Genomic DNA, 12,847 nt, shown 5'->3' with positions numbered 1-12,847 from the left:
TTCTCCAGGAAATTGGACATACCTTGGTATGAAGCTTGGCCAACTGCTTTTCATCAAGATTTAACTGTCTGTACACTCTTTTCTTGTATCGAAACTGAGGAAGGAAAAAAAGAATACATATAAAATGTCTCATTTTGCTTGAAAACTCAATGTAATTTTATGAGCTTACCAAATAGTATCATCCACAATGATGTAGATTTAGGCAGGCTTTTAAAAAAGGCTATTTCGTTAATTTTGCATATTGACCAATAATGAGCACTCTGCTTCATGTAGTGGCATCACAGTTTTACAGTTCATGTAAGCAAAATTCATATCTTGTCTAAACAAACTGAAATCAGTGGAGGTGTCTGGGAAATGAGATCAGCCTCTAGAATCTACATAAAGAAGTAAAAATTACAGTGAAAAGAGCTTTTCCCTAAGGGTATCTGCACACTTTCATGGATAGTCTCAGGCAGAAAGCAGAACTGGGAAGGCATGTTAAATAAAAAAATACATATTGCAACCTATCAGCTTAGCATTTCTGAAAGTTAAAACTTAAAAAAAAAGGGATTCCTGAAAAAAACCCTTGATGAACATCATCAGAACTGACACATGAGAACAGTTGTTCTGATGTTAACAAGACTGGTCCTGTGAATGAGGTTCAGAGGATGGTCTCTATTTTTGGCTGAAACTCACTCCCATTTTACCCTGAATAGTTTGCTACCCTACGGCGAGAGTAGCAAGATCTATGGCAAAAATCATGGGATTTACACAGCTATAAGATACTGTTATCTAACTGTACTATGCAGAATTCAAAGAATGCAGCATGTCTGCTGGCCAAGTTGACTGTATTGGATGAAGCTTTAATACCAGCTTTTCACAAGACTGCTTTTAACCCCTGAACTCCAACCCTTTAACAGTGAACGCTCATGGAACAACGGGACAGGAAAAAAATAAAGTGGTTATTTAATTTGCTTATGGTTATAAGGATTGAATCTCAGAGATAAACACCTAGAAAATCTAGACTTGAAACCTTCTCTGGACCCTGGTTCTTTTTTTCTTGGATTTGTGTTAGAGAGGAGTAAGTCTATTAACTGCAGATTATTAGTGGTTGATGTACCACCATACAAGCAATAGCAAAATTAATTAAATGCAAGTTTCATGCCCCAGTTTCCTGCTATACTGTGTTTCAGGGTGATCTGGCTCTGCTCCATGTTCACCCAATGTCATAGTACTGGCCCAGTTCTGCCCAGTTTACCCCCCCAGCTGCACAGCCTCTGCATGAGCAACAGGGAGGGGGGAATTCCAGCATCTCACATGCACACCCTTCCTCCCCTCCCACTTTCCCTGGAGGCAGACAGAGGAAATCTGTGTGCTCTGAAGGAGAGCACAGAGGGAGAAAACCAAAAATGAAAAGGCTTCACTGAGACAGAAAGAGCCTTTCTTTGGGAGAAAGCAAAGGCTGGTGATTCCACAACTGCTGCCTTACTACTGCAAACCTAACCAGGGACCCACAAGCTTCATCTAGAGCCTTACACTTCTTCATTAAACCACAGAGTAAGATACACCCCCTGTGTCCTCAGCAGAGGAAAACTCCAAAATCAAATCTCCCCGAGGGGCTGATTTTTTGCAGCCTTTTGGGGATAACAGAGAGAACAGTGAACAGCAGCATTTCTGTGAGTGAATTTCTATCCAAGTTCCCACTTGCTGGTCACTAGTTTCCAAATGCAATTCAGGTGCACGTAGAAACCTCAAATACAGCTTAGTGTATAGCTTACATCACAATAAAAATGTTTCAGGTGTTAGATCCAAAAATACCTCAAGTGAAGGGACTCCTTTATTCACTGGTTGTGGGTATTCCCTGAGAAGTCGTTCCTCATCCAAAAACTTCCCATCTCTGCCGTTGCTGGCAGGCTGGAACAGGCCATAATTCAGGACATCTTTCAAACTCTGATTCAAAGTGCACAAAATCCGTTGCTTTGCAACCCACACTGAAGCTTCTGGATTAAATCTAATGCATTTCTGCAAAGAGGAGATATTTTTAAATGGAACTAATGAAATTAAAATGCACTTATTTTAATAAGTGTTGATCCCATTAGTAATTTTTAATGAATTAATTATATAAGTTAATTACCTATCAATTATATATAAAGCAGATCAATAACCAAACTGTTCACTACTACAATTTCTCAGATCCAGAGAAGTGAAATGAGTGAGAAAAGTGATTATCTACACTTCCCATGAAGCCAGGCAGGAGATGGAGGCTGTTAACACTCTCTCAGAGGCAGCTGCTGAACAAGAGGATAAGAAGGACCACTCAAAGGCTGCATAAGGTCTATTTTAGATCAGTCTGCCCCTGGAACACCTCCTGTGTGCTGCCTCTCTGCCCATCTGGCACCTCTCTTGGGATAGAGACTACCACAATCATCATCTCTGTCATGTAGATGAGTCCTTACCTCCTGCCACACTTTCTACCCTGAGGAAACATCAGCTGAATCACAGCTAAATCTATCCACAGATTGCTTTAGTTATGAAATAAGAATTTGTTAGGTGCACATGATGTGATGATCACAAGGAATGGGACAGTAGCTGAGTCAAATCAGCTGGGCAACTTTTTCTAATCTTCAATGACTTATTATAAAAAAACAATCAAAAAACAGGGATAGTTTAGTGGACTACAGAAACATATATGAAACATGAAGATATTTTGCATTGACAGATGTGATATCTACTCTTTCCACCCTTTTTACTACATCTCTTTGTTAGGTGCACATGATGTGATGATCACAAGGAATGGGACAGTAGCTGAGTCAAATCAGCTGGGCAACTTTTTCTAATCTTCAATGACTTATAAAAAAACAATCAAAAAACAGGGATAGTTTAGTGGACTACAGAAACATATATGAAACATGAAGATATTTTGCATTGACAGATCTACTCTTTCCACCCTTTTTGCTACATCTCAAGACAAAATGTGATGGTTTATCTTGAAGGCTCACTACATACAACATGAAAACGGCAACAGTTCTTTCAAACAAGAACTAAAAAAGAAGCCCCAAGTGGCTCAAAAATACTGTCATAATCACATTAGGTCACTCAAAATGACATCAACATCAGCTGCTGGAATGTGACTCCTGCGATTTTGATTTTAAAGCTCTTTGGATCAAAAGAAACATGGTCAATTATAATCTTGGTGAGAGTAAATCAACAAGAACAACAGGACTGGAAGCAAGAGAAAATAATACAGCTCACCTGCTCCAGCTAAAGGGAAGATATTAATTCAATGGGAATAATGTTCACGATGCAGAATCTCTGAGGAATAACATGTGTTGGGTGATGGATTTTGAATGTATACATGTTTTTGATCAGACTCAGGAAGCTGTCAATCAGACAGAGCCACGCTGTGACAGAGGAACCATGACAAACGGCTTGTACGGCTGCCTCCAAATGTGATTGCCAGAATATCAAAATACAAGTGATTCCTTTCATGAGGAGACGTTGATATTATAGATGTGACAACCAAAAAGTGGTAAATGCAAATGAGAGTTGGGTATGATGAGAAAAAACAGTGCAAGTCACTCATTGTGATTTGTGCTCGGTGTTCAGCTTAATTCTTGGAGGCATTGCTTTCCTTCACCTAATTGCATTCAGAAAACAGAATTCATTAGATGAAAGGTCAAAAAAAAACCTGTTTGGCCACATCAACAGCAGCTGACAAGTCAGATCACCTGTCCAGATCAAGGGCATAACAACAGAGATCAGCAGCACCCACAATGTTCCCATTGTCAAACTGAAGATAAAAAGAAGGCAGATCAAGTATAAATAGAAAGCAGCAATGAACAATCAGTCACAAAATGGGATACAGAATGGTTGTGAAAAGCTGCAAAGGAAAACATGGAGTAGATCTGAGGTAGTGGATGGCAGCAAAATTAAAATGGGGACAGCTTGAGTAAAAACGTGAATCAAGCTGCAGTTGTGACAACTGGATTCCCACCTTCATAAGGTAAAAACTGCAGAAACTAAACAAGTGTTTTATCTAAGAAAGAAAAGCACTAAAGGAAAAGAGTCTTAACAGCAAGGGCCAATGAATACTGGAAAACGTAAAGGAAGGATACAAAAGTATAAAAAGCAATGCAGAAGCAGAAAACCTAAAAGCAGCTACAACTCAAGATGTTGCTTTACCCAGCTGCCACTTACCAAACAGCATTTTGCATGGAAAGTCCAATAAAAAGAGGGGAGAGGGGAGTCAGTAAATGTTCCTTGCTGAAGTGGAGCAGCAAAACAGATGGGCATAAAGCATTTCAAAGAAGCCTTCAGCAGACCCAATCCCATCCCAGCATCAGAACTTAATAAAAGATATAAATCTGAGCATTTTGATTTTAGATATATTCCAGGGGGACAGGATAAAACAAAAGAGAACAACCATCATGTGTTGATGATACAATAATGAAAAAATTCCCTGAAACAATTGGCTGACAGCTCTTCCTTGAAGTCTGAGGGGGAAAGAGCAATTCTAAGCACAAAACATTGGACATCACTGTCAGAATACCACACAAAGGACATTTTCTTGACAACAGCTACTGGAGAAAAACCAGTTATACACAGAATCACTTGTGATATGTTCCTACATGGGTTGATAATGGATCCAAGACTTACCCTGAATTCAGACCAAAAGAGAGGTCAGATAAGCCAGGCATTGCAGAAGAAAGCACAGACCTGTTAGCTCACCCAGTTTTCCATGTTCCAAAGGCAGCCAATGCCACTCACAGACATGGTTGCCTGTAGGCACAAGGTAGGCAGTTGCCTCAGGCACCAAACTGCTGGGGGCTGTTGACTGACAACTTTGCTTACCAAGGAGGAAAGATGCAGATCTGTCCCAAATCAGTGCTGCTGACACTGCCCTGGAGATGGAGCATCCTCAAGTGAAGGACAAACAATTGAATAATGCCTAAGCTGCCAAGAAACCCTGCACCACTATTGCAAGGAGAGGAGGAGCCAGCCACTTACTGTCATTTCCACCTCAAGAACAAGTAGTAGGAGTCATGGTCAAGCTGGAGCCCTCTGGGCTGGATGAACTGCAAATAAGCTTCTGGTCAAAAGAGATGACACCGGTGTCCTGCCTCCAGAAAGGATCTATTAAAGCTCATTCTCCTGGCTTATTAAGTCAGGAAATTAAATGCCAGATAATACAGCTTTTTTACCCACTCTCCTATCCACATGTCTGTGAATATGGAGGGGGTTTTATGCTCTCCGTTCCCTCAGCAATTTTACTGAGTTCAGGAAATCTTTGGCACTCATTTAAATGTTCTCCACCTTCCTGTGCTAGGCATGACACATCCTTGAACACCAGTGATGCACAAAGGCAATAAGAAATTACTCTTTCTACCAAGTATTGTTTCAATACCACGGATTATCATCTGAACTGAGAAGCAGACAAAAAAAGAACTGATATAAGAACAGAAAAGTAACTCTTCATAAGAGCTTTGTATGAATTTGTCAAGGTTTACATTACCTTAAAAGTTTCAGATGAGAAAAGGTCAACAAGGCAGTTTTCCTACAATGGGTGATAATTCATAAAGTTTTCTATAGCAGCATGTCCTACTTATGATGCTTGATGTTTATCTCATGTGGGCAATGATATAAAGGCAATTTGCACCAAAACCACTGCAGATGAGCAGTGAGTTTAGCCAGAGGTTTAAAGCTTCCCAGTAGCTTGAGTTTTATCTAAACTCATCCTCTTTTAAACAAATATATTCTTAATCATGCTTTCTAAAAACCAATAAAGAATAAGAACATAAAACTAAATTATGTCACTTCATTATCCTTTGCTTAAACAGACTGATTTTAAACACCTCCTATGTTAAATTATTTTTAATTACACAGCAAACAGAGTGTATGTTGGATTTGACTTGTAGCTGTAACACAGCTCATGAACTGTGATCTTCTCCAAACTTGGCTACACAACAATCAAGATATCAGCCTTCCTCTTTGCAAAGGTTTCATTTTTTTCTAGAAGAGCTTGTGGGCTGATAAATGAAATCAGAAATGGATCATCTGCTATGGAAGTGTTTAAAACAATTGAGTTACTTTTCATTAAGTGTTTATTGAAAAGTTAAAAAAAAAAAAGCCAAAAATAAAGCAATAAAAATGAACCAATGAAACACAAACCCCGAAACAGTTAGTGGTTTATTTCATTTCCTGCACAAAATGAATTTTTAAAAAATAATTGTTTCAGTAGTGTCAATAATAACAACTTATTATTGGTGTAAATATTAGAGTCATGAAATAAGAGGGCTTCAGGAAGCTCACATCTCTTTGGTTTTAACAGCAGAGTAAACCCAGCAAGCGAAGCTCATCTCTCCTTTTTTCTGGGTCTAGTCCTTGAGCCCTGAACATAGTCAAAGATCCAGCAAGCTGGCAGGCTCATCAATGAAATCCTAACCATGTCCAGTCAGAGCCTGAGAGAGGACTTCACTGCAGGCAAAATCCTTTTAAATTTAAGACACACAACAGTGAGTTTCAGTACTTCAATCAATACCAAAAGGAAAGACCCAAGGTGCTCACTGCTTCAGCCCAGATTTAACAAAAACCCCACGTGTGGCTCCCAGCAGGCTCAGTCCTGCTCTGCCCTCTGAAGCTCAGGTCCCACACCACTGCCTCTTCACAGAGCTTCATCTCACACCAGATAAACTAGTGGAGTGGTACTGTAATTCCAGCAGCAATCCTCTTCTAAAAGAAGTTTTTTAAGCACAGGAATTTAAGAGGTAATGCTCCCAACTCTGACACAGACACCACTGAGTTTCTGCAGCACTGTGGAGATGGGGCTTTAAAAAAGAGCTCCACAACCCCACCTGAGGCCATGCTGTCAAAACAGTTCTTCCTTGTCAACTTGTAGACTGCAGACAGGCCATCTCTATCATTCTAAAAATGAACTTAATTAAGAAGAAAGGAATCATTTCATCTGAGATTGATCTTCCACGGCAGCACAGTATGATGTAGATCTTAAATGTCAGCACCGAGCGATGTATGGAGCACACATCCATAAAAAGAATGTGTTTTTTATAATCATCTTTGAAATGAAGAAAGTCAGATGCCTTCCACCAATTGAAAGGCCTGACAAAAGCATTCACAGAGGCCCAGAGTAATTTAGATAATTGAGGACAAACTTGGACAAGTTGTGGTTCTAGATAGCATCGGTAAGGAACTCCCAAGACCCTCTCCGGGGTGAGATTGTTATTCCTATCATTGCATTTGTGGAGGACAATGATTCATTTACTCACAAAGTTACAACAGCAAACTTTTCCAACTTTAACGTTCCAGACCTTGAATTTGACACATTCAGCCATAAAAGAAACACAACTTTATAGTTGCTTCTGAGAAGGAGTGAGGAATCGGGACTGTGGATTTCTGATATCTAAGGGACAACCAAGATTTTTATTTTTAAATAAGAAAATCACTGTTATTCTCATTTGGTCAATTAATCAGGCATGTTTTAACAATCAAAATGCCTGTTCATTTCTTTCTGTAAGATGTGAGAGATTCAATCTTTGGTTGAAAAGTCCCTATTACTATCCAACAGTCCCAGGGATGTGAGCTATAGCTATAGATCCACAAGTTAGCTTGCAAACGACTCCTCCAGGAAAATCAGAAAAGGTTCATTTTATCCTCTCCGATATGTTTCCAGTATGAATGGTGAGGAGGTGAGAGGGAATAAAAATAGTGATTTCATGTCATTGTAAAAAGGGTGGAACACTTTGATGCCACACTTTATTCCTCCTCCAAACCGAGCGTCTTGATTTTCTGGGTGGAAGGCTGAGAAACAACACTGTGTAGTAAAGGCATAGCAGCAAAAGAGGAAGGAAATATCTATTTATGCTTCTGTTTCCTCATCTTTATGCTCTAAATGCCACCAGCTATCTAACAAAGGTATCTTTTTGTGAGAGGATAGTAAAGAAAGGCAACAAATATGGGGAAGAGAGAGAATTTGATGACCTCCTGCTAGATCCCAGCCTACTGTCTTTATCTCATGAAAAGAGCAACTAGAGATGACAGTGGGGTTATATACGTATGAGATTTCACACAAGTAACATGATCTTGGGGTTCAATCTTCATCTTCTGATGAGATTTGAGATTCCTAATTCTCCTTCTTCTACCCAAATGCCTCTGAATGCAGATCAGACAGGTATTTTGCTTTATGATTACAGCTTTCATCAAGTTAACATACTAAATACATTCTCTTGGATAGGATGGTGCCTTCAGGCACCCAGTCAGTACACTACTGAGATATAAAATATAGGCATTAGAAGAAAAAAATGCCATAAATTTTGCCTGTAATACATTTAAAAAAAAAAAATGGTAAGAAAACAGAACAGATCTACCACAGATTGAAGCCAGCGAAGCTAATAATTTAATTTTACCCTTTTTTTTGTGGGATAGTTTTGTGATGCGATATGCCTCACCGTTTGCTGCAGATCAGGGATTATAATCCGGATCACTAATGTGTTGCTCTGACTGTCTTCCATTCTGCTGCTTGGCTTCTCTGCAGTTGCTCTAATTGTGTCATAAATAGTTTCTTCTTTGGAGCTGTCTGATTCAGATTCAACAGAATAGTCGGAAAAGCTTTGTGCCATTTCATCTTCACTTGATGTTGGGCTACGAGGCATGTTCAAGTTTTTTTTTTATCCTGCCAATACAAAGGAGAAAGAAAAAAAGAGAAGTTAAAGTCTTAAAGATGAATCATCTACAAGTTCTATTTCCTTGGAAGTAACATGCATTTAACAAGAAAGTTTTATGTTTTATCCTCCTTTCATTTCCTTCTGTAATTTATGTGGGTAGGCAGAGTGTAATGGAAATAAATCTGGCTACCAACTTACTACAGAAGAGGAAGGAGGACAGGAGAAGGAATAAAAGTGTAATAAAAGGGAAGATGACCCTTCTTTTCAGGTACACTCAACCTCCCAAAGGATTTGGAAAAATCCAGCATAATTACCAGGCTCTCTGCTAAATAGCACTGTTGTAAACTGTGCTTAGAACTAGATCTGGCTTTGAAGCCTACTTCTCCTAGCTCAAAAAGACATTTCAGGGAATTCATACAGGTGCTAAACTAACATTATCATGTACATCAAGAAACTCTGCAGGTAAGGCTTCAATAAAGCACAATCATTTCAAATGGCAGAATCAACCAAACACTGAAACCCTGCAAGGAGCCAGAGAGATGCAGGTGCTGCTTTGAGCTTTGTGGCTCATACAACATCCTTTAATATCAACACTACCAAACTCTGTCTCTTACACATACTCAAACACAGATTCTAGAAACATTTTTGATCTCTGGTATAGACTAGGCTAAAATGAAACTAATGTTTATTCCAAGATAAGGACATTTGTATTCAGAGGTCTCACAGTAAGAACAGCAGAACGTTTTCCTTTTACAGCAGCAGAAAAACACAAGACTGTTTTTTGTCCTACAAAGCAAAAGCTTCTCCAGAAAATTAAGATTATTATTCAATGGAAAAATGGGAAAAACATTTATACTGGAAAAAAAATTGAAAAGACCATCATAAACTTTGCAGTACTTGGTAACCATGTACTTTTTCAGTTTTAAGAGGCCAGAAAAATCACATTTTTTTTATATATTTTACATGAGAAACCTCCAAGGAGAGCTTCTCAACTTTTTAATTAAAATATCCTTAGCTAAAAAAAAAAAAAAAAAAATCCCAACCAATTCCACTGTCAGCCCATGTTAAAAAGAGACCTTAAAGCAAGACAGCAAGACTAAAGCACAGAAGGGTGAATTGACTTCACCAGAGTCACTCATGCACCATGGGACTGCACTGAGATAACCAAATTCATGTTTTCTACAGTGGTCTCACAGTCAGATCCCCACAAAGTAGAGTCAAACAACAGCAGGGCCTAAGAAAACATTTTTTACCACCGTTTTTCACAATCTAATTTGAGTCAACTAAATATCCTGAGCAGATTGCACATCCCTCTTCATTGTCTGGTCATTCATACTGCAATGGCTACAAAGCAGACATAAAGGGCTACTGCTGTCCTTTAGCATTTTGGGTGAACATACGTTTGAGCCAGTGTTCAAGTCTAAAGCTTGAGGTCAAGGGCGTTTCCAAAGCACATCACATACCCACATCATCAAGTCTTATTGTTGTTTCTGATGAAGGACAATTCCAGTGTTATTACCCTCAGCTATAATTACTAATGAAGGCAAAACCAGTGCATTCAAAAATCTGAAATCATGCCAGTTCACAGCAGCTTAATGCAAGGCTCTATTTACAAAAGAAAACTCTTGAGGGAGTATTTCATTTTCTTACTGCTTCACTGAACTGTAAATGAATGTTGCTCTCCAAAGTACCTTAAGTCAATAAAAAACATGAACATTTCAATGGCTTCCTTATTTATTTACTAATGCTAAATCACATGAAGCCAAAATATAGTAAGTTGATACACGGTATTTAAGACCATAAGAAGCATAGGCCAGCGAGTGCAAGGAAAAAGTCATTAAGACCATCACAGGGTTTGTCTCTCCCTAAAGCCATTTGAGAGCACAATATATTCCAGGGCAATGGATTCAACTCCTCTGACAGAGAGCAGTAAACTGCAATTATACAGCACACCAAAAAAAGAGTTGAATTAGGAAAAAAAATCTTCCTAGGGTTACGGTGAGTGGATTTTCATGCAAAAACTACCCAGAAATATCTAGTTATAGAAAAGCAAAGGGAAATCACCAGCTGAAGAATCAATTCCCAGGTACAAAACACTTAAATAGTGGGATGAAAAAACTCCTTGGATACTCATTGACAAGGAACAAGTCAAGTAATTTTCTGGAATACAGGTTAAAAAAAAAGAAATGCACCAGTAAGCATGGAAAGGAGAATAAAATACTGTCTCTCCAGTGGCAAAACCAAGAGAACCTATGCCCCACTAGTGCTATGGAGAAGCAGATCATTTAAACACCTTTTCTTAAACAAGACAATCTAACCACTGGAGAAATGGCATCAGTAGAGATCCCAGTGTAGGGCAAATCCTGCCAGGGAGCAGAAGTCAAGGGCATCACCCTAAATCTACAGACACCTCCCCAAGTCTCCTGGCCCTGGGACCATTTCATTGTTTGGCTCTTAGCTGTGAGGAAACAGAAAGAAGTTATCTTTTAGGAACTGTTTCATTTTTGTCCCAGTGATATTCCAAAGAATTTTCCACACCCAAACTATTACCTGAGGGAAAGTAAGGCAGGTTGTCTGCTTATCTAGGCTTCTACAGCAGAAGAAAGCATCCCAGGTTCCTAATTCACTGGTAATTCATTGGTTCAAAAGAATGTTCTACAGATGAAGTATAGACAAGATTATGCTGATATGGTTGTCTGGGATGTCTTCTTTCATTTTCTTAAAAACACAGCAGATCTTTGCTTCCTCTAGCTAAACTGCTCATATTTTATAGCAATATGATACACCAGTGGCTGCTTTCAGTACAGAGAAGTGCTGAGTGGAGAAAAACTTCTCTGTAATGTAGTTTCTCTGAATAAACAGGTTTCCAAAGACCTTGGAGGCAAACTCACAATGGAAACTATCACCACCAAAGTCTTTGCTCCACCTCACATCCTCTGACTGCATTTTCAGCTCCTGTACCTTGAGTTCCCCACATGAGCCAGCCCTGGCCCTGAACAAAGCTGAACAAAGCAAGTGCTGTGGCTGGTTGAACACCACCTAGGACACAGGAAAGCTGTAAAACGGCTGGAAGATGAAAGGATCCAGGGCTGGTCATGTGCTCTGCAGGAGCACTGGGACGTTTACTCTGCCTCTATGGCTATTGCCAGGTTGTGTGTCTCAGGCCAACAGGTCAGATGAAATAAACTGAGCTCAGGTTACTGCTTTCCCCTCACAGATTGTAGTTTTAGATTATTTTTTTCCTCTATCCAGCCAGCAATTTTCACTAAATCTGCAGGAATCTCTTATCCTGCTATTTGTTACCACCCCACCATTAAGGGGAGCTGAAACCAGCCCATGAATAAATTAACAAAAGACATGGGCAAGTGGTGTGACCACCCAACTGCCTTTTTCTGTTAAAAAAAAATGAAAAAGAAAGAAAGAAAAAACTGAGACCACATCATAAAAGACTGGAATTAAAACCAGTGCACAGATTATCAAAAGACACGAAATTCAACTCCCAGGGCTCGCTCACTCCCCATCTGAACAGTGTGCTGCAGTGAGTGCAAACTGACACAGCATGGGAAAAAAAGCAACAGCAACAACAGACTGAGCCATTCTTGAGAGCCCTGTGGCTGATAAGCATACAAAAATCATTTATTAAATATATATATATGCTTGCGTTTGTTTTATTTATCTTAAATATTAGATATGTGGCATTTACTAAAGGGATTAAATTGTCATTGATACAGGCAGGCAATGGACAGGGTATCTTCATTAAACATAGATCTATTAGAAGCACACAATACACTTGTTCAGTACAAAAAAATCATGTTTTAAAATCTTCAGCTTATTTATGGCTAGATGCAGTTTTGTTTATCCTGCAAAGTAACAAATGCTATTTAGTTTCCTACTGGTAAATATAGAATATAAATATCTGAATAGTTTTGTATGAACATTTTTTTATACATATATACTCACAACCCTATTTTAAAAGACCTGTCCCATAGCAAGTCCCCTCCTTACTGTACCCTACACCAGCAAACACGGTGAGTACAGGTGTGTTTGTCCAGTTTGCCTGGAGCAAAGCCAACAGTCAGCACATACCTGGCAACCACCAAAACCAGCTACATGCACAGAGACCCCTCTCCTCTACAGCACTGTCACCACTCCAGTGGTGGGAGCAGAAGTGCTGCAGCTGTAAAACTCCCCTG

The 12,847-nt window shown here is 39.3% G+C and overlaps 1 protein-coding gene across 1 annotated transcript in view; it reads right to left on the bottom strand.

Moving 5' to 3' along the window:
• LOC103782203 (SH3 and multiple ankyrin repeat domains protein 3-like) overlaps positions 1–8,642 on the bottom strand; it is a gene marked incomplete at its 3' end in the record, with an annotated part of 36,636 nt that extends 27,994 nt beyond the window's left edge. Inside the window, exons 1-3 of the mRNA XM_008949956.1 lie at positions 8,439–8,642; positions 1,798–2,001; positions 23–94 (exon numbers count right to left, since the gene is read on the bottom strand). Of these exons, the coding sequence (XP_008948204.1) occupies positions 23–94; positions 1,798–2,001; positions 8,439–8,642 (480 nt within the window). The remainder of the gene's footprint in view (positions 1–22; positions 95–1,797; positions 2,002–8,438) is intronic.
• Between the last annotated feature and the right edge of the window lie 4,205 nt (positions 8,643–12,847).

The sequence above is a fragment of the Merops nubicus genome, unplaced genomic scaffold (assembly GCF_000691845.1).
Source record: "Merops nubicus isolate BGI_N331 unplaced genomic scaffold, ASM69184v1 scaffold18271, whole genome shotgun sequence".
Lineage (NCBI taxonomy): Eukaryota > Metazoa > Chordata > Aves > Coraciiformes > Meropidae > Merops > Merops nubicus.
This window is presented reverse-complemented; position numbering and strand designations above follow the sequence as displayed.